General features: G+C 41.5%; 1 protein-coding gene across 1 annotated transcript; it reads right to left on the bottom strand.

The window, feature by feature from the left end:
* Window positions 1–762: 762 nt before the first annotated feature.
* kcnn2 (potassium calcium-activated channel subfamily N member 2) lies at window positions 763–20,870 on the bottom strand. The gene is made up of 9 exons (XM_056433098.1): window positions 20,097–20,870; window positions 19,632–19,727; window positions 9,663–10,081; window positions 9,285–9,426; window positions 9,015–9,125; window positions 8,792–8,919; window positions 6,897–6,905; window positions 3,812–3,881; window positions 763–1,038 (listed from the first exon to the last, which is right to left on the bottom strand). Exons 1-9 carry the CDS (start codon window positions 20,868–20,870, stop codon window positions 763–765), a joined length of 2,025 nt encoding a protein of 674 aa, XP_056289073.1.
* Between the last annotated feature and the right edge of the window lie 858 nt (window positions 20,871–21,728).

Here is a 21,728-nt window from a genome sequence, read left to right as displayed (position 1 = left end):
TTTATATCATATGTCAGTCAGCATTGAAGTGCATTGATTAAAAAGTAAGTGCAAGTACAGATTTTGATGCATTCATTTTGACTAGAGGATTACATTATTTGAAGTGTCGCCCCAAAAATAGTCATTCTACAGGGGCACTCTGCAAAAGAAAACTGTTATAGTTGATGCTGTTTCTAACCTAAAAGATATATGCTTTCCCCCCTTCATTTAAAGCTTTCTTACATTATCTCTGAGTGACAGTGTGCACGAGTGATTTTCATCTGCTCTCTGCTCTCAGTTCACCCCAGTCCATCAAACACAGCACTTTCCCCCCAAATCACTGTCATGCTTCCTGACTGATTTCTCAGTGGTTTCTCAGTTTGCTTTGAGGAAAACGGCAACTGAATCAAGCCAGCGGAAGCACAAAGTCTGTGAGAAGCACTATTTTAGTGCAATAGTTTCACACACATGGTAACCGTGCCACCTAAAACTGGCTCTCTCTGCATAGAGATGGAGTAGAGTTCATATTGTACCCCCATCGATAGGCCTTTTACTGCGCCATTATTTGTGGTCATGTCACCAGAGCAAGGATAACATCATCTTTTGAGGTAATAAAAAACAAACAACAGCATGAAGTTATCCATTGAAATGCATTTGTCCGCAGCATCTTGGATTCTGTCATCAGAATTTGGATAATACTTATTGAAACCATAAGGCTTTACGATAAATGCAACTTGGCCATATGATGGCAAAAGTCTTCAGTGGAGGCGATCCCCTTGGACTCTAGCTGCTCTCGGAGGAGGTGGGCGGTGCTGTGGAAGACGACCTTCGTCGGGACACTGACTGTGAGCGCTCAGTGCTGTGTTTGTCATAAGGCTGGAGCTGCACCTCCAGAAAGTCCCTGTGCTGCTTGCTGATGACCTGGCTGATGAGTCCCGGCAGAGCCTGCAAGTTACTCAGTAGAGTCTCCAGCTTGGTCTCCAGCAGGGCAATCCTCTTCTCCATGTCCTCTCCTCTCTCATTTAAGTCCGATATCATGTCATACATGATGTTCTGAGTCTGGAAGAGGGGAGAGGGAAAACTGTTAACATGATGATTTTCCGACCATTTTTGTGTTTTTTTTGTGGTGGACAACCTAGATATATACTGTATTACTAACGAGCAGGATCATACATAGACCAAAACACAGGCTTCTTCAATACTTCAATACCTATACAGATGAAAGAGCTCATTCTGAAAAAGAGATGAAGTGTAATCTTCACATTGAGAGATTCACTTTCAACACATTCAGTTCAGAATTTAAATTAAAAAAAGAACGTGAATACAACAGCCATCACCAACTGTTAATGTCTTTCATTAAATAAATCAAAGGGAAGATTCATATTATTCAAGTCTGTCTGGAAACCATATCAACTCTTTTCTCTATTAACTTAAGTCTGAGGTAGACAAGTCAAGTGGGTATCTTTCCAAGTTACAGCCTTTTTAGTGTCCTCTTTGTGGTTCAATGGACAGGATATCCTACGAAGCTACAGTGGAAAGAGAGGAACAAAGAGGGAGTTTTGTCCTAAGAACAACGCCACTCTGGAAGACACCTGCTTGATGGAACTGACTCAGATTGCTTTGGATCTTTTTTAACAGCAAAGTTGAAACAATTTAGACCTATCCAATAATCTCAGCATCTAACATAACATGCCAAATGTAATTGTTATGAAAATATCAGTTATCAGCATGAAAATCAAGCCAAACTGCCAAATCAAATTCGACAAGTTGAAGCTTTTATTAGGCGCGATACCACAGAGTCTATGTGATCCATTTTATTGGCTGCAATTTCCCAGCGAGAGGAGAGTAATCCACATTAAAAAAGGTCAGTCGAACGTCATGTTATGTTACAACCTTCCCTTAAAAGCTGGCAGAGAAGGGGAGATGTTATATGATCAGTTTACAAGACTTCAAGTTTCAATGCGGACCAGATTGCATTAGCCTTTGACCTTGAGGAGACCGGAAAGGTGCTTGTGTAATTTGCATGATATTTTCTGCTTTTTTGATCCATCAGCCGTCTGCTCACGGACCTTTAAATGTACATATACTTTAGCCGCTGCTTTTTAATTCCCGAGGTTCAGTCTTCAAGAATAGTAAACAGCACACTTAAGAAATCCATGTCACATTTGAGATGAGCTGTGGGGGCGATGCTGCTGGAGGGCGGTTACTGAAGTATTATTCAGCAGAGGACTAATAATCCCTGGCAGCCTGGAGGCGATGCCATCTATCACTTACCTTGTCCTCTTCTGATTTGAAACGTGGATAATGAGATAGCTTGTTTGTTTGAATTAGTGAGAACCAAAGTAGGTTTCACTGTATTACTTACATAAACACTAATTTAATCCTTGACTTGTTATGCATACATTTCTCAGTGGCTCATACATGCAATGCAACATTTAAACAGTTTGTGTAATGCTAAACAAATACTAAAATATTTTGATGTATTATCTTTTCCAAATGCCTTTGACTAAAACATTGATTGCATGTGGAGCTGAACTCACCTAAGTCTGGGCCTCATGTGTAAACCATGAAATGTAACAAGAACACATTCAAAAGTAATGGTGTGAAATCCTATAGACCAACACAAAACTCTTAGTAAACCATTAGGGAACCAATATCATCAATAGAGGACAATAATGTATGCCATTATTATGGATCCACTTCAACTGCATAGTAAAACCACAAATTAACACCATCAACCCATTTCTGGATAAGAGAATGAGAGGAAGTGAGAGGATCGTGGCAGAGATGGTTTCAAACTGCAGCTTGTGTAAACTATTTAGCAATTTGAGGACATGAAATTCAGCCTGAACGACAAAGTGAAGAAAATGCTGTGGAAAGAAAAACACATTCACCCGAACAGTGCATCCCTCGAGTCACATAAAATGAAAAGCCACATTCTATATGAGACTGAAGAAGAGATAATGAGTTAAGGGGATACTTTCTGATCTGAAGGATTTCACATTGCACTGCAGTGGCGATGCAGCTGCCAAGGATATGTTCAGCTCTATTTAGCTCCATCTTTCCACGAAGAGCACGAGGAGACTGAGGCTACTCTGCCCTCTTATGGCAACAGACTTTTAGAGCAACGATAACAGATCCAGCTGAGTGGCCCAGGTCTTTAGCCACTTTATACATCCAATGTCACATCCTGACTCTCGCTGCCGTTTTACAGCACGAGGTGAACTATAGGCCAATAACTATCATGACATGTCGGCCTGAATCCAGTTTGAACCGTGCTGTATGTTTGAATGTCACAGCTCTCTGCCTTTCTATCCACTCTACTTTTACTTCTCGCTGAATCATCAGATCACAGTGTGTCTCCCTTCCCAGGTTACTGTTTCTGCTGTGTCAGGCTGGCGAGCTGCCTGGTCTTTCCCTGAGGTTTGACAGCTTTTGTTTCGAGCATCTGGAGGCAAACATCAGAGAATACAAAATTCTACAGACACAAAGAGGTTCCTTGTCACTCGCATTCAGTAATTGTGCAGAGACAGTGTCCTGGGGATAGCAATTAACGCTGTGAAATAAAATGATGTTGTTATGTAGAACACCAAATCAGAATCTCAGGTGAGTGCGGACAACCAGAAGCATCACACAGATGTATTCTTAACCACCCTGTGAACAGCCTGTCTGTTTATTTGACACCTGTAGACTTTGATTAAACCAGAAAACATAACTAATTCAGCGAGTGAACGAGCATGCATTGAACTAAATCACACAAAGGAAGGACATGTATCAGGGTAGCTGTGTGTCCTAATGTACAATGCAGCAGTAGACTGTAAGTCTAGCTTACCTTAGCAAGGTCCACTAGTGAGTTTGCGTGGTCATTCAGCTTGCGTTGCTCCATTTTAACACTTCTCAATCTGAACACAAGACCATTCAGAACCCAATAAATTAACGCTATCAGAATTTAGCCATTAAATTTGTGCACACACAAGGCATACACACGGAGAACACTCCAAGGACATGCACAGGGTGTGTGTAGAGAATGCAGGGGTCAGTCTGTTTGGTTGAGCTGCATGCACGTGGAGAGGAGACCACAGCGGGTGGAAGAGCTGCCACTGAGGAGAATGAGACCAGCTCAATGTCCAACTCAACCAACACATCAACCAGAACAAAGGAATGAGGCGGGCTCATACCACTCAAGTCCTTTAGCTTTGTGATGTGTCCGATTATTAAATACCATAAACGGCTATACGTTCTCCTTCTGGTTAAACCAACGTTTCTCTGTTTGAGATTATGAATTATTTGTTCACTCAAATAGCCACAAATAACAAACATCGTTTTATGTGAACATGGGGACTAAAGTTTCATCTTATGAAAGCAGCAATCTGCACACATGTGGATCGTTTTCCTTTTGAGACTTCCACTACATCACAATTGAGAAATAAAATGGTCTACACAATTTGCCACTTAAAGGAATTGTGTCAATATTGCATCATGAATAGAAAATGATATGACCTGTCTTTAAAAAAGTCCTAAAAAGTCCTAGTTCTTTTCAGTGACAGTCAATTTCTGAACGACTTTTAGTTTGTATGAATCATACTTGTAAAGTCTGCGAAAAATAACTTGCCTAATTCATACAACATGCTAAAATAATTCACATCTGCTGTTTAATTAGGCGTCTAAAGCCTGTTTTACTCATCGTCTCGGGGGGCTCAAAAACAGCAACTATGCAGTATTGTAGAGTGTCGACCACACGTGGTTTCAAGATATTAAAGAGGTTTTTTCCCCAGAATCACCCACGCACGCTTAATTAAACTCGGCACACAGAATAGTATCTTGTCGGCAAGTTTGCAAACATTTTCGATACAAAAAATAGTCAAAACGACCTATAACTGGCTGAGATATGAATGCAGTTAGAGTTGACTACAAGGTTGTGTGTGAATCGAAGGCAAACAGGAATGGAGATCGAGAAGGGATTTAAGGGGCTCTTGTGGTGGGGTGGGGTGGGGGGGTGTTAGTCTCCTAATTAGCTGAGATGCACCCATTCTCATGCAATGCTGGAGTATTTATCTGTTTCCTGAAGACAGGCAGATGTGGAAGTGTAGAGTGAGGGTGAGACCAACAGAGGGTGCCACGGGAGTCACTAAAGGAAACTACAGGCAAGGGATCATGTCCTGACAACTGAGGACCGAAATACTTCATACAGAGCAGACTCTAAAGACAAGTACAGCATAGAAAACTATTTCACTTTTATTATTCATGTATTGAAATGAAAGAAAAACAAAGACATTTAAAATGATGAAAGATAATAGGTATTTCATGTTAAATGACTTTGCAATTGATGTAAGACCCAGGAAATTACACATTTCACAGTTGGATGACCAAAAGCGTTGAGGTGAGGTCAAAGCACAGTGCAGCTTGAGGTCAGGACAAGGAAGCTCACGTGCCCTGTCTTTTATATTCTACGTGTCTCCTCCCCTTAGTCAATCAGTCCTCATGGGCATTTCTCCTCTTCAATGGCCAATCTAAATCGGCTAGCTATTCATCAAGGGAAAACGGCCAGCTTTCTAATACCCCACTAAATCAGTTAAGGCAATCTCAGTTAGTGCTGCACCATATTCTTAACCCTCTCAACTTGCTATATTTGTCATGACCTCCCTATACCTCATTGTGGAACAAAATGCGAATTTCTCTTCAGTGTAATGGAGAGGGGGGGACCATTCTGCAACCCGTCATTTTTCTCTCTCCCCCCGCTGACAGCTTCATGCTGTCGGTCACAGTCACAGGGCTCCAACAGGATTGCTTGTGGGCTTTGCCCCGACCTTCCTCTGGGGTCACGTTCCCGTGTCTCCAATCCTCTCATCTCTGAGCTAACCAGCACTCACTGTCCTGCCTCTTGCTACAGTTCCCTCTTCAACCTTGTAGATGCAAAGAGACAGGTCCCAACGGGGATGGTCTGACTGCACAGCTGTCGTGGCCTCACACATGACATAGTAAGACATTTGGTTGCATGCGTGCAACGTCATGCCTGTGGTGTGATGGACCGCATCATCCAAATAACGTCAAGGGTAATAAACCTGTGTCTACAGCTAACTCTGCTAATTCTTCTTAGTGCAGGAAAGCACGACAGGTGTATGTCCGTGTTTTTATGCTGTTTACCAGCCATGAGAACACCATGTTAGCGTCTTTGCTACTGTGTCATCCAACAGAGAAATGGGGGAAATGTGGCTGCAAATATAGCAACAGGCGTAACAATGGTTCCACACGCCGAAAGATGACGCTGAGCCCTGGTCTGTATGAGCATGACTGCTGAGTTGTATAACATGACTTGAGGGATATGGTAAATCATATACTTGTGTCACAGCTTGTCTGTCTCCTGTAGAGCTCTAGTTGTCATCCTTCGGTACGTGAAAGCACAGTTGATTGGAGTTTAATCAGTGGCTTTCTGATTAAAGAGCAAATTCTCATCACATCCATGCAGAAATGGAAAGAAAAACACCCTCCATCACCGATAATTGAAATTCACTTAATATTCATCTGTGTGTGTGTTTAGAAAGTGCAGCATGGGTCTACTCATACTAAGACGTAAAAAGGTGTTTTTTTTCTGGTTATTTGAAGCTGTTTGTTAGCAAAATACTGAAAATTGAATATTCAATGTGAGACTAATGTGTATTTTGTCAAATTAAAATGCTATTCAGTTGAACAGACATCTAATAAAATCCTTTGTAGCAGCTTAAATGAAATAATCTGGCAACATTATGATTATGTCATGTGAAACCATTCAATCATTACAAACCACATTTTTGCATGGCATAAATTTCACTTATCTAATGAGGGAGTGTAATTTTTTAATCACATTATTGGTTTCAAGGACAAGCTCTCTTTGGCATGCACACAACAGGTCTGTATCTACATGTGAGGCGAAGACTTACTTTCGAGCTCTATTGCATTGTGTCGACACAAACAGGAAAAAAAGGAAACATAAGGTAGACAAATGAATTATTACAACATCAGATAAACATATTCAGACTGAAAAATCTGTTTGCTCAAATCTTGCTGCTGGTGCCCTCATCTCTACGCTGCCACCTCACCTCTGAACAGCAGCAAAAACATTTATTGACTCATTTCTTCCTGCAACCGGCATGTTATCTCTCTGTGTTTGGACTGTTTACGTTAGCTGCACCTTTGCTTGCTCTCTTATTGTAATCCCTTTTTTTCCACACAAGTTCTGGTTATCAGAAAAAAAAGTAAATCGAAACAAACTTCCTGTAAAGATTCACTGACGCAGGCAGTGCCTCAAAGTTGCCGTGGCCACATTTAACAACTGTTTACACCTCACATCCTTCATCGTGATTGAAGACTTCTGAGAACATCTTTCACACTGTCTCACAGCTTTGAACAGAGGAAACAGGAACAAAGATATCAGCTTTTATGTTTGCCATCGCCTCATGAGGGTCAAGGATGGCCGTAGGACTTTTCCAACTCTCGACTTGAGTGATGTGCTTGCTGCCAGGCCGCTCCCTGTCCTATTCATCTCACCTACTCGCAATACTTAAAACTCTTAAAGATAAGGCCTGTGAAAACACTACCTCATGAAGTGGACAGATAGAGGATAAAGGTGTGACGGTAGGATGTTGACACCATGCTGAGTCGTTGTCCTCGCACACACAGCTGGACGTGACTTTTCCCCACTGAATCTGATTCTCTGTAGATTTAGCTTTAGCTCGGAGGGGTTTCCCTTATTAGGCTGTCTCAGAGAACAGGAGGTGGACATGAAACGCTGTCATCACTGCTGCAAATTGGACGAATAAGACAGCAAGGACAGAATGACTGCACCAAGCAACCATGACACAAACATCTGGATGTGGGTTGCAGCAGCAGTAGCAGCAGCAGAAAGTTTGTGTATTTCTCTGCCTCTACACTCTTGTCATTAAACACCCTGATGTCTTTGAAACATAAATGTAAGATTAATGAGCAAAACAAAGTTGCACACCACAAAGACTCGTATATGTACATAAAACCACAGAAAGCAAACAAACTTACAAACAGGACTTTTACTTGAGCTACATATTAAAAAGAATCACTGCACATCTAGTGACATATTTTCATAAAGCAGTGAGTTGATTGTCTGTAATTGCAAGAAGTCACAACCCGGACGTGCTTGTAAGCACTATAGGTTGAATAAAAACCAAGAGCAAGGTGAGGCTGAAATCAATACTGTTAGATAGCACTTTGGGGGTCTTCAGGGACCCATTAAAAGACTAGCTGACAAGTAAGTGTCTGACGAGCCGCGAGAAAACAGAAATCCACGTGTCCGCCCGACATCTAATAACAAACACAAGAGTCAATCGGACAGCAAAAGGTGAGAGAGATCAATATCATACTGCTGTGAATTCTGTAACGTGAGAATATTTCAAGGTAAAATTAGTTTCAGGAATACTTCCGTAAAACTGACGACTATTTACATAATATATACCCACAAGCCTCTGGGAAGTTTCCTCAAATCTCATTTAGAGGAAAATGCCAGTTGACTATTCCTTTGATATAAATTACTTAAAAGAGCTTCTTGTGTATTATTGGACACTATTTACATGAATGTAGTTTTCTTGCATTCTTTCCAAGTCTTTATGAGGCAGAATCAACAGGCCAACTCAATATCACATCTGCAAATTCTTCAATAATACGAGTACATATTTTTGCTACAGGTGTCAAACAAGTCAGATTTCAGGTTGGTGTTGCATCGGTTAACCAGATGAACACGCTGCGGGATAAAAGGCATTAGACCGACATGAGTGGCGAGGTCAGGGGTTAAGAGCGGGGTACCTACTGGTGAATAGCTTGGAGAAATTTCCTCTGGTGCTTCCTGACTCTGGCGTGGTCCATCTTCCGCACCAGTTTGGTGTTCTTATAGATGAGCCACGTCTCCCTGAGAACATTCGCAGCTGTGCTTTTCACCTAAAGTGAAAAAGAGGGTAACATTTGAGTCAAGGATGCAGAATGGTAAACTATCAGTGATGTCAAAATAGCCACATTTGGGAGCTTTCACTTACCCTTTTTGTTAGCTGGGTGTCCATCATAAAATTGTGGACATGTTTTTCAGCTTTGGTTAACTCCAGTTTCTTTGCCACCACAGCCACCACTAATGCAGTGCATCCAGCTCCCTGTGAAATAACAAGAACACTTTATTTCCAGCCATGAAGCAGTAGTAGCACATTAGTATACTTTCAGAAAAAGATTTACGGCTTTCTGTCAATAGTAGAAAAATATTCACAGGCAAAAAAAACAAAAAAGAAATAGAGCACTCATGCTGCCTGTCTCACCATAATGCCAGTCAGCAGGCAGACTCCTTTCCCACAGTATGTGTTTGGGACCATATCTCCATATCCAATGGTGAGAAATGTGATTGAGATCAACCACATGGCTCCGAGGAAGTTGCTGGTTATGTCCTGGTTGTCATGGTACCTGTAATAAATAATAAATGAGATTAAATGACCTTCATGCACCAGCTTCATCGTATGACGTTTTCTCATTTAAAAAAAGAAAACAAATCCAATGGATTACGTGGGTCTGAATACTGCGAGGCTTTAATTTTTCTTGTAACTCGTTTTTTATTGAAGTGTGTACACTATCTATTTTTATGCCTTCTCTATCTTTCATGATGAGCAGTGCTGTATAGCGTGAGAAACGGATCCAGGCACCTCTCGCAAGCTCTCACAGTCCATGCAGCGATGATCCACAGCGAGATAGTGAAGACCAGCAGCACGGTGCCGGGGCAGATGGTCATGAGGGTCTTCATCACAAAACGTGTGTTAAAGTTAATCTTGTTGAGTGCTCCGATGCTGCGTGACGAGGCATCCGTAAAGAGCTTGCTGTGCAGCAGCATGACACGAGCGATGAGGTACAGCCGCAGGAACATGGGGATGGACAGGATGATGTCCACGTCCGCATCCGTCTTGGACGGCACGTAGGAGTAGGCCAGGCGCGCTGTCCAGGTAAACGTGTAGTTCCCTGGGATGGGGTGGATGGCGCACACCAGGATCTCCAGGCAGATGAAGAAGATGCGCTCATATGTCATGGCTATCCTCCAGTCATCAGCTGCGTTGTCCACCATAAATAACTGCAAGGAAAGGGCACAGTGAGGCGGGTGGAGGGTAGCGTTTCCATCATGGTGACACACAAATCATTAAACTCCATTAAACAATAAGTCACAAATAGCCTTGAGTCATTAAATAATTTTGTGGTCACATTTTCTAAAGACCGTAGCTGTTCTCCCTCCAATGGTGTTGCCTATTTAAGAAAAATAATATACAAAACATGCTGACCACTTTTAGGAGTCTAACATTCACTGTGCTTTAAACAACATTTGGAGGTGGAAAGTAATAATGAATAACTTATATGATAAAAGGAGGTCGCTCCACTCTTTCAAGGGCAAAAATGGCCGACGCAGGCATTTTCAAAGATGATTTCCATATTTAGGTGAAATGGATGGAATACAACGTCTGTCTGAAAGGTAGAAAGTCAGAGCTAAATCTATGAGTCAAATTGAAGGTAATCTTTCAAAGAAAAATAGTGAAAGCATGCCAAATATTCTTTGATCCCAGCTTCTCAATAGAGACGTTTTTCATTGTTATTCATATCACTGTAATGTGAATATAATGAAATACATCTGACGTATGGTTGAACAAAACAAGACATCACGTTGGGCGCCTGCATCTGAAAGTCTACAGCAAATAGCAAGAATAAATGCAGTATGGGATTCGGTAGAAATAGTCCAACAATTTTGTCGTTTCTCTGTGTTTTCAGACTCCTTAAATACAAAATGATATTCAAATGTTTTTGCATTAGCAGCTTGCATTCTCAACTTTAAAGCGTTATACTGATGAGAACATCTGCCGCCTCCACATTAGCGTAAGCTTCTGATTGCCTGGCCACCCCAACCAGAAGGCAGGCCGCTTCACTGGGGAGTACAGTGTGGGTGGATTTCAACAGCCCTCATCACTCTTCTCCACCCTGTCCTCCGTCATAGCTTCCTCACTTGGTCACCTCTGCTCCTGCTCCCTCCTCTTGTTCGTCCCCTCCCTCCTAATAATAATAATAATAATAATAATCTACAGTTATCTTGAGCCAGAAGATTCACTGCTCGGTGCATTCACCCTGCACTAACGGCTGAGCCCATGACCGCCATCGCCGGCTCACTCACAGTGTACCCCGGTCATGCTTACAGTCGTAGATACACTCTCTACAGTTTTATAATTGCAGGTATGGGTTGAAGATTAAATACGATCAGATTAGATCCCCTACATTTCTCAAATAACTCTTCTTTTTGACACTCCTCCCAGCTGCTCCTGCTCTATCTACTCAATCACCTCAAGGTCCTCAGCTTGTGAACAGGCCGTCACAACTGACAATAGATATTTTACAAAATGCTGCTGTCAGCAAATACGAGCGAGGTTTCCTGGCGGTTATTTTTGCCATGAGAGCAGAGGCCTCTCTGGAGGGGAGACAAGAAAAACTGCACATGACTACATTTTGTCGGACAGCTACTTAATATACTTCGTTATCAATAAGTAATTCTAAATGGAATACAATGTAATTATAATGTATAATATAATGCTTAAAGTTTAGGTCAGTTTGTCTTTCAGCTCCGCTCTACTTCGATATTCAGTTTGGTTTTCAGTTACTTTCCCCCCCAACTCCAGAAATATAAGGCAAAGAAGAAGTTTATAATGGTTAAAAATAAAAGTTTAAATTCTGTCATGGCCTAGATTTGTATTTAACGTCATCCTTTCCGAGAAGCATTTATAGGAAAACAAGTTTGAATCAGGATTGAATAAAAAAACATGCCTTTTGTGTGCGACATGGATCGGAAAGTTTTATTTGACACTTACAGACGACAACAATCATGTCTCTGTACCAGGGCTCCCCCCCCACCCCTAGTGTTTTCAGACACAATACATATTGATTTTCATATTACACACACACTTTCATAGCTGTTTAAGTCTGAAATAAAGGATTTATTGATTTATCAGCAACAATTATAAAATTCTATAAGAAATCAAATGTTAGAAAAATAACACACTGCAAGCACACATCACAACTACCCGTTTCTCATTTATTGAAATAAAAACTGTCCCGATCCTGGAGGGCTAAGAGGATCATTGACCTAGATTGTAATTCAGCAGTGATATATTACATACAAATTGAATTGCTGAAGCTGTCATATGTTTCTCATTGAAATATAACGTCCAACTCTACATGTTCAAGGACAAAGAAAGTATACATAAAAGGCAAGAGCGTAACACTGCCACTTATCTCTAGATACTCATGAATGCTCCACATACTCCAGCTTGACAGCTCCAAAGGCACCCCGACATACAGCTCAGCCGCCTGCTTTGGTTTAACACAAAAACCTTCACCGAACCACAACAGCAAACACAGCACGCTTATTACAGCTTCTGATCCAATTATATATCCAACAGCCACTGTGCAAGAAATATCGACTGTCAAGAAGCCGGCACATTAGAACAGAAACAGAACGAGCTGCAGCTAAAACAAGTCCCCAAACAAACGGTACAAGTGACCCACAAAGCCTCTGCAGCGCATTTATTTAAAGGCTACAATCAAAGTTTCCCCCATACACAGAAAACAGACAAATTAAATATTCAGAGGCAGTTGTTCATATCAAATGAGCAACACCAAGCTCTTTTAACAAACTGACATCTGTCAGAGAAGTGTGTAACTCTAACCACAGCTTCTCCTGTTCGCTTTCCAAGTGACTGAAATGTAGACATGGAAACACAAGCTGGGACTCCACTCTGCTGCGGTTTCTTACTTACAGAATTAGATCTCTGAAAGCAGCTACATCTATTGTTTGCACACAGTACAAGCAGCGTTTTATTTTACATTTCAAACAACAAACCAACCCTCTCAAAGGCAGTTAGAAAGTTTGTTACCTCAAAACAATGTAATTAAACATTTACATGCAGGTTGCATAAGGAAAGCCGACTTGGTGGGTAAAAGCAATTATGGTAATAGTGACCTGAAATACAATACTCAAGGGCCCTTGACCTCAAAGCATCAAATATTCCACGCAAGCAGCAGAACCAACAGTTATGAGAGGTGGAGGAAACGACAATGGGTGTTTTAAATCATGTCAAAATATGATGCAGAGGAAGACACGGAGAGTCAGGCCTAAAACCAGACAGTTGATGGAACAAGACACTAAATTAGTTACAGGAGGCTGACAAATAATTTAAACACAACAAGTAAATGGATTTTAAATGTGGACTCACTTAATTAAAGTTGAAACGCGTCTCTTTAAAGAGTAAGAGCAAAGAAGACTGCAGTCTGGCAATCAGCACTGTGACACACTATAAGAGGCTCAAAGAGGCCAAATTAATCTAATTTGTATTGGTCAAGGAGATCTCTATTTCCTTTTTTTCCATACATACAATATAAATCAGGCCATCATGTGTACTGAGGAAGAGCACGGAGGTGAATCAAACATACCCTACAACTACAACACTGCCTTTGACTACAACAAGGAGGGTCAAAATAGAGAACATTTCTTTCTTTAAAAAGGGGGATAGTCTGATAATAACGCACATAATCTGCATCAACAAGTAGGAACATAAATTTAAGCTGAACCATAAAAACATAAAAAAGTATAGTTTGGTAACATGATTCAGCTTAAAGGGTCAATTTACTCAAATAAAAAAAGAATATACATAAATATATGTATTTTCTCACAAAGCCCTAGTGGTATCATGGCATGCAGGTAGTTGTTTTTTTATGATTATATATATATATTTTGGAAAAGCTCTATATAAATATGCAGACATAGTATATATTTATATATATAATATGCTCACAATGAAAAAAGCTAACATGTAGATGGTTTTTCAAGTTTGTTATGTCAGTTACACTGAAAGCAATGCTCTCCTGCTCCGGATCATATTCAGACCGTTACACACTCTCACCTGTCACATTGTCCTGGGTAGCGCTAAACACATGCAGGATACGAGGGGAGGAGAATGCCATCTGAAATAGGCGGCGAACGGCAGGTGTATACCTAGAGTCTACATCCAGTAAATCATCCAACAGTCAAGGGCCTTGCTTAAGGGAACGTCAGTGGGGGTTTAGAGGGAGAGGCATGGCTGCTTTTTACTTTCCCTACCGGACTGGGGGTTGGTCTGACAACCTTCCGGTCACAAGCCTCTTCTCTCCCCTTTAGGCCACTGATGTGTAGCAGGTATAATGTTCACCATGTTCAACATCCTAGTGTAGTGTGTAAGCATGCTGACATTTGCTAGCTGGCACAACACAGAAATTAAACTGAGCGTGATGGGAATGCCATTTGTTTTGTATTTGTCTCGTAAGTATTGGACAAATTAAAATTTTGAGGTGGCAGTGCCGTTAGATTTAAACTTAAGGGATCACTAAAGGTATGCTAATCTATCCTGACGGAGACATACATGTCCGTATAAGTGCGTTGCAATCCATCCAATAGTTTGAACATTTCACTGAGACGATAAATGTCAACCCCATGGGGACCCTACTGTAAATGTCAGGGGGTCACCAAAGTCAATAGGCTTCATCCTCTGGAGAATGGCTGCACAACAAAGTTTGATGGAATATTGGATGGAGAAATCTCCACCTGGATCAAAGTGGACGACTGACCTACCGACAGCCCGAATACCATGGCTAAAAGCACATAAATCAACAGCAACATTTCTTACCAGAGAAAATGTCTCTCACACCAAACCGAGAGAGTGAAGAATGAAACACAATCTAGAGCAAAGCGAAGCTATCTGCATAGCCAGATACCTCCATAACAAAATTAAAAGACATTTTACATTTATTTTTTATAATTTGGGGCGAACCGACCCTTCAATTTGTTTCTGAATTTTTTATTTTTTAATCTAAACCCAATTCTAATCTTAACCCTGGGCAACATGTATATTCTTCCCAAAAACTGTCATCCTCACATAGACAATAAAGGACATTATGTTTCTGCATTGTGCAACACGTCTCAGAGAACAAACAGCGGACACAGTGACCATGAGGACGATTAGAGGGCAAATCCAGCCGTCGCTGGCTTCTGTCAGCTTGTTTTCTGATGGACATTAAATACAGTCTAATCACTAAGAGTGCATGCCACTTGCTCATCATGGGGAAGCTTCCTTCATGTCGGGTCGAGAGACAATACAGCTGAATATGTCCAGGGATCGTTCTCCGTCTGCCGCTGTCCTGCGTCTACATGCGGTGTCGTCTCAGAGGAGTTCACCTGCGATGCTAAGCTGGGTTGGTTACTGGTTTCACGACGCTCAATATATATAATGGAGTCCGGCTCAATATTTAATCTGTGTAATGTGGAGATGGGAACATATATCTTGTCACTGAGGATGAAATCGCTCAATCTCATTAGTGAATTAGGTGGAGAGGTTCTGCCTGAATAGACATTAATTTAATGCTTTATTTATTATATCAAAGCGAGTCACTAAAAGGCCACTTTGCTGAGTAAATCCAAAGCTCTTGTTCTGATTTTGTTTTTAAATTAAGTCGTACAGATTCCCCTATTCAAGCAAAATAAAGCCACTCTGAGCCAAAGTCAAAGCTTGTATAAGTGTTTTTTTCTTCAACTACTGCAGCCAAACACATTGTTAACCTAAAAGCATCTTCATGTTTAAAGTCACATGTAGAACATGATTTTGTAAATGCCATCAATAAATAAATTTCAGGATTCTCAACTTATTGGGAGGCTGAGCATCTCTGCCCTTGAAAGCCAGTATGCTCAGTGAAAATATTGAGGTCACCAGCCAGTGGTAGTTACCTGACTCCAGTCTGGAGTCTCAGGTAGAGGACAGATTTCACTGTGAGAAATGCAAAGTGTCTCCTGCACTTGGACCATATCTCTGTCACAGACACGCCACCCAGGGGCATGTGACAAGCACGGCCACATTTGATCTTCACTGGCACAGTTGTGTCATTGTGTTGCTGTTTTATCTTTCCTGCAGATTGTAAAATGTAATACTGTGTAATTGTGAAACATCAGCCTTTACACAAATGCCCCACGGCAGCGAGCCTTTGATGTGAGAAGAAGAGAAAACACTCAAGATGTCAGTTTCTGTCTGTGTGGGAATGATGGGAACTCATCAACCATCTTAGCAGCGAGAGCAAGAAGATACTCGTAGCTCATATCAGACTTTAACAAGGACAAATCAAAGTCATGAAGCAGCTACAGACTCTAACCTCCATTTCCACTCACACTGTACCGTAAGTTGCTGTATGCCAACGCAGCAAACTCAACTAATTGTAGGTAGTTGAAGGACAATGAGCTGAACATGGACCCACTGTTTCTCTTTTTAGTACACTTTTAGAAAGTCACCATCACCGCCATTGCAGGAGGCTACAGCAGATGTATCCGAAAACCATTCAAATGACAGTTGGAGTCCAACATATACACCGCTTGACCTGACCTTTTGAGTTTCCAGTCACTCTGAGGAGGAAAAACTTGCTGTTGTACTCTATAAAAATGAGACGGCATAGTCTTCACAAGCGAATCAGTTTTAAGGGTAGGAAGTACTGGGGAAATAATTCCTCATTCATGCTCCTAACTACATCTGACAGGCATCTGTGAACATGCATGTGCTTGCATAATCTACTTCACTGCAGGAGCAACATGTTTTAATGGCAAAGTGCACTTTAGAAATAGCACCCTAATATTCCAAATCGCATTAGGAGAGTAAATATTCAAAAACGGCAACAACAACAACGCCAACAAATGAAGCTGGGGGTCACAAACCAGGGATAACACATCATACTGAATCACACAACAGAAGAGTGTGATGGTGTTAATATCACATATGGATTCAAAAAGGACAGTTGTATAATGTGAAGTGTGTTTTCAGAGCGAGCTGCGGTTGAGTCAGCGTCGGTCGGATGTGAACTACAAGTTTGAAAATGAAGTAAGAAAGAAGAGAGTTTACCACCCGGCCTCTGTAGGCCGCTTCTCCTCTCTGCATGAGGCTAGCTATCTGCTACATTAGTCGCGACAAGCATAACACATCTTTATATCCCACCAAATTGATAGTTGGGAAGTTGCATTGTGGGTAATGTAGTTAGGTAATGTGTGGAATAAAAAATGTTTCATATTATATCCCTTGTGTGTTTGACAATGCTTCATTGATGGGATGCACACACACACACACACACACACACACACACACACACACACACACACACACACACACACACACACACACACACACACACACACACTCACACACACAGACATATCCAGAGCAACTGTTCGTGCATGTCGGTGTCATTAGCAGGATAGACTTTGAATAAATGTGTGTGTGTGTGTGTGTGTGTGTGTGTATGCAAGCACATATGTCAGCCTGCAGGAACCAAGGAATGAAATATGCTACTAGCAACAAAAGGCAACATTTCCTCAGGCAGGGAATTAAAGGAGCAGCTGGTGTGGTGGAAGTTGAAGCAAACACTAAGATGTGGATTTAAATAGAAGGAATCAGGTTCCAGGAACTGATAGTGTGTATAAAAGGAGACTTGATGAATTAGTTGTTCAGGATTTTACATTTGAATACACACACACACACACACACACACACACATATACACATATATATAATTGTGGAGAGGGGTTATGTGATAAAAAGTGCATTGCAGTAATCCACTTTGGGGCAAACAATTGCTTTAATAACGTTTTCTAGGTCAGCCAAAGAGGGAACATCTTTATCGGGAAGGAAGAGAGTTATCTAGGGTGATTTTTTTTGTTGAGAAATCGACATGACTGTCAGAGAAATCTAGACCAAAAAGGTATGAAACATCCTTTCTGTGCAGTAAATGTGCAGCTATTGAGGGTTAAAGGAATGGAAAGAAAAGCTTGTTTATACGTTAAAATAAAATGTTGCTTGCGAAAGAAAGAATATTGCTTCACAGCCATTTTGAAAATGTGGAAGCTGCCATTATCATAATATTTACCAATCCAGATGTCCTGCTGCATCACAACAGTGAAGATGTAAATGCTCATTGGACCTGGAGAGTAAAGCACTTTTCCAGTCTTCCGACCATTCAAAGCGCTTTAACACTACACAAAATCATTCACCCATTCATACACTGATGGGAGTGGCTAATGTGCCACATCAGGAGTAACTATCATTCATAGAACATGTACACACCCTACGCACAGCTACAGCAGTAATCTTGGAGTTAAGTGTCTTGCCCAAGGACACATCGACATGGGCGAGCGGAGCCGGGGATTGAACCTTTACTTGAAGGACAACGCCGCTCACAACCGAGCCACAGCCAGCCTTGTATACGCACAATCCTGAGCCGAAACATTGAACTGGTTTGTTGTGAACAGAGACCGTGAACACATACAGCTGATGCACAACCACCAATTGAACACAGTTGCTTATAAAACTCACGAAATGGAAACCTGCTGTGATGAAAAATACACTTCTGAAAGATCCCAACAAAATCAATATATTATTTAACACCTAGACAATCAAGAGGTTAAAAAGATCAGTTTATGGATTGAATAATTTACAAAGGATTAAGTAAAAGGTGTGGAAGAATGAACATGATACTCATGTTAACTTACAGTATGCTTTCTAATTTATAAAGACCAACTAGCAACTGTCTGCCAAGGAAAGGAAACATTTTGTGTTACGCATTGAACTATGGTAATGATGTCTGTGCATTTCTATCATCCCTCATAAAGAAAGGTTCACAATGAGGCTTCTGAAGGGGGCGAAACATTTTACTGTTGGCCTATTTCAATGACTGATATTCCCCTGGGACGTGTAAGCACAACATATACCAACAACGCTGATGAATATTCTGTCGCAAATACTACTTTGAATACAAAAGCAACCTCATGTTTTGTCCGGATGTAATATTTTTTCTCTTAAAAACATATTCTACCTCTTGAATAATGCCAGATAAAAACAGATAGAAATATCTGTCGCCATATTTCACCCATTAACATGTTCAAGTGAAGTAAAGAAGAAGAAAAAAGGTATCTTAACATGAAAGCTTTCTGGCAACTTACGCCCACCATGCAAAAATGCAGGAAGTGGCATCATTAATTTTGTGGCTGTACAACAAAGACACAAGTGCTGAAGAGCAGGGAGAACTGTAAGTGATGTAACAGTCTGAGGAAATGTCATAAAGATGGTCCACGTGCTGGAACGTATCGGATAGCTGACAATATATACTCATCCACTGAGCCCTGCACGAGGAGTCCGTAAATCGTATCAACATGTGTAATGAATTTTAACCTGGCTTCAAAAGATGATGATCAGTCTATAATCATTTATGCAATCACAGGACTGAATAGACGTTCTGTCGTTTTAAACCTGGAGTCATGGAACACACTGCATAGAAACCCAAATGGCTTTTACAATTAGTTATTTGATTTTGTAGACGTTGGCAAGTCAATAAAAATGGATCTTTTCTAATTTGAAAACACAAATATTCCACAAAACATATTCAGTACCGAACCTATTGGTGGCATCTTGTAAAGTTGTAAAGGTGTGTTAATTTCATATTAAATTGAGCATTTACGATGAGACATACTGTTAAAGCAGACTGACTCTTCAACACCAACAGTTAAAGAATAAGAAAAGTGTTAACATTACCTGGATCTCTCTTGCATGGTATATGATAATCAGCCCCAGGAGGATGATTGTAGAAAGGCTTATCAGGCATTTTAGCGCTAATGAATAGAGGGACTCCTGGAAAAGAGCAACAACACAAAAGCCAAACGACACACAACATCACAACATGAAATCACATTCTGATGGTAAACCAGCCCCATTACACATCTGGAAAAAACAATACAAGGAAGTGACCATTCAGCTTCTTAAGGTGTACTGCAACACATTATGACATGTGATATATTTGTTGTATTGAGTAGACAGCAGTGGGTCTTTTGGCCTGCATGTCACCATGTGACTGTTGGACACTTTGCAGTGAGCCCAGACTTATTTAAAGTGACTGCTTCTCTACAACACCTTTAACACAAGTTGTTTTAATGACCTGCTCCGTCCATCACATGCAACCAAATGAACTCTGAACGACACGGGCTGTGTGTAAATACGTACCTTTCCATAGGCTCCCCATGAGAGTTCAGTCTCTATAACCATAACAACGATCCCAAACATCCCAAAGATTAAAGCATAGTCGCTGAGCCGCTTCCTTTTCTCAAACAAGGCCCTCCTATGTCCGAGCTTTTCCCCAATGTTCTGGTTCTTCTTTTTCACCGATTTCCCGCCGTTGTGGTCGCAGCCTCCCGCTCCGTCTCCCGATGCGTAAGGCATCAGTGTGGTGGAATTATTCTCCGGCTTGGATACTAAAGTGTCCGACGCATCTGCGCCTGAGATGGGCTGCAAAGGCTGTGACTCGGAATCAAACTCGTGTATGTTTCTGCGGGACGAGCTCAAGTTGCTCAGCGGCCGCATTACACCGCCGTTGTATCTGCAGCTGCTCATGGCTATTTCATTGTAGGAGTTACTGTCTTTGTGGCTGCTGCCCAGGCTGCCCCGCTGCCGATCGCGGCAATGCTGTTGCTGAGGGTGAGGATGATGAGGATGCCTGGATGAACTACCATGACTAGAGGGTGTGAACTCACAGACGCTGTACTGGCAACCTCGCCTCGAAGACGTTTCCGAAGGTGTCTTTAAAGTTCCCACAGTGGTCGGCGACGTCCCGCGAAAGATGAGGCTTTTTCTCGCATCACAGGTGCAATTAATGCAGGTGCAGCATTGGTCGTGCTGCTTGCCGATCCGATCCTCCCGCTCGCAGTAGTGCTGGTACTTACAGTGCTGGAACTGCTGCTCTGGAAAGAAATCGTTCTGCAGCTGCAATTGGGTTTCCATGTCAGTGTTGCTGTTTAAAGCAGCAGTCGGGTACCACAGAGCACCCGACGAAGGGCGTTATGGTACTTACGGGAGGACAGAGCCGCTGCATGAATAGACCCATTTCGGCTCCGGTAGAATGTGAGCGGAGCCTCCGATTGGGCAGGGGGCGACCAAAACAACTGCCTCGACGTCATGAAAAGGTTGCCACCATGAGATGTGAAGCCCAGCCTCATTTCATCAGGATCAACAGTATTATTGCTATTTATTTTTAATTTTTTAGATCATACCTGCACTGTTACACCTTTCTAGAGATCTGAACTTATATAAAAACAAAAAAAAGTAACCTATTTCTGAAACTTCAGCCAAGAAGAGTACAAGTCTTAAAAGTGTAAATAAATAAAAAAACATATACAAGGTGTGTTTTTTCTTATTTTGTTACTGCTATTAAACATCATTGTGAGATACTGCCACAGATGTAATTTAGCTTGTACACACACTATCCATCAGCCATGCCAAGGCTAATCATAAATTCTTGACTGATTTCCAATTTATTGACTTCATATGAGACACGTAGCTCGCTGTCTCCGCTGATATACACGGTGCGGATTCATTCAGCTCATTGGCCGCTGACCACGTGATCGTGCAGGCCTGTACCTACATGGCCATGCAGGGCTCGGGTCTGCAGCAACAGACTGGTGGATATGTTATTAATGGAGTTGAAGAGTTATATCGCCCTCAGGAAATACAACCAACTGCCCGAGATTGAGCAGCTGTGGAGACATAAACCAAAGGCTGAAACCCAATCATCCCGACGTCCAGGCGCATGCACGCAGCAGCAACACATTTAGTCTTCGGACTGTTCGGCTATATTGGAGT

The sequence above is a fragment of the Pseudoliparis swirei genome, chromosome 15 (assembly GCF_029220125.1).
Source record: "Pseudoliparis swirei isolate HS2019 ecotype Mariana Trench chromosome 15, NWPU_hadal_v1, whole genome shotgun sequence".
NCBI classification, from domain to species: domain Eukaryota; kingdom Metazoa; phylum Chordata; class Actinopteri; order Perciformes; family Liparidae; genus Pseudoliparis; species Pseudoliparis swirei.
The sequence above is the reverse complement of the archived record's forward strand: the minus strand, read 5'-3'. Positions and strand labels throughout refer to the sequence as shown.

Bases quoted from the DNA above. Each gene is read 5' to 3' on its own strand.
- kcnn2 (XM_056433098.1), bottom strand. From the start codon at position 20,870: ATGGAAACCCAATTGCAGCTGCAGAACGATTTCTTTCCAGAGCAGCAG. The intron at 10,082-19,631 runs GTAATGTTAACA...CTTTCCTTGCAG, and splicing joins ACCATGCAAGAGAGATCCAG to TTATTTATGGTGGACAACGC. The intron at 9,126-9,284 runs GTGAGACAGGCA...GTTATTTCACAG, and splicing joins GCCTGCTGACTGGCATTATG to GGAGCTGGATGCACTGCATT.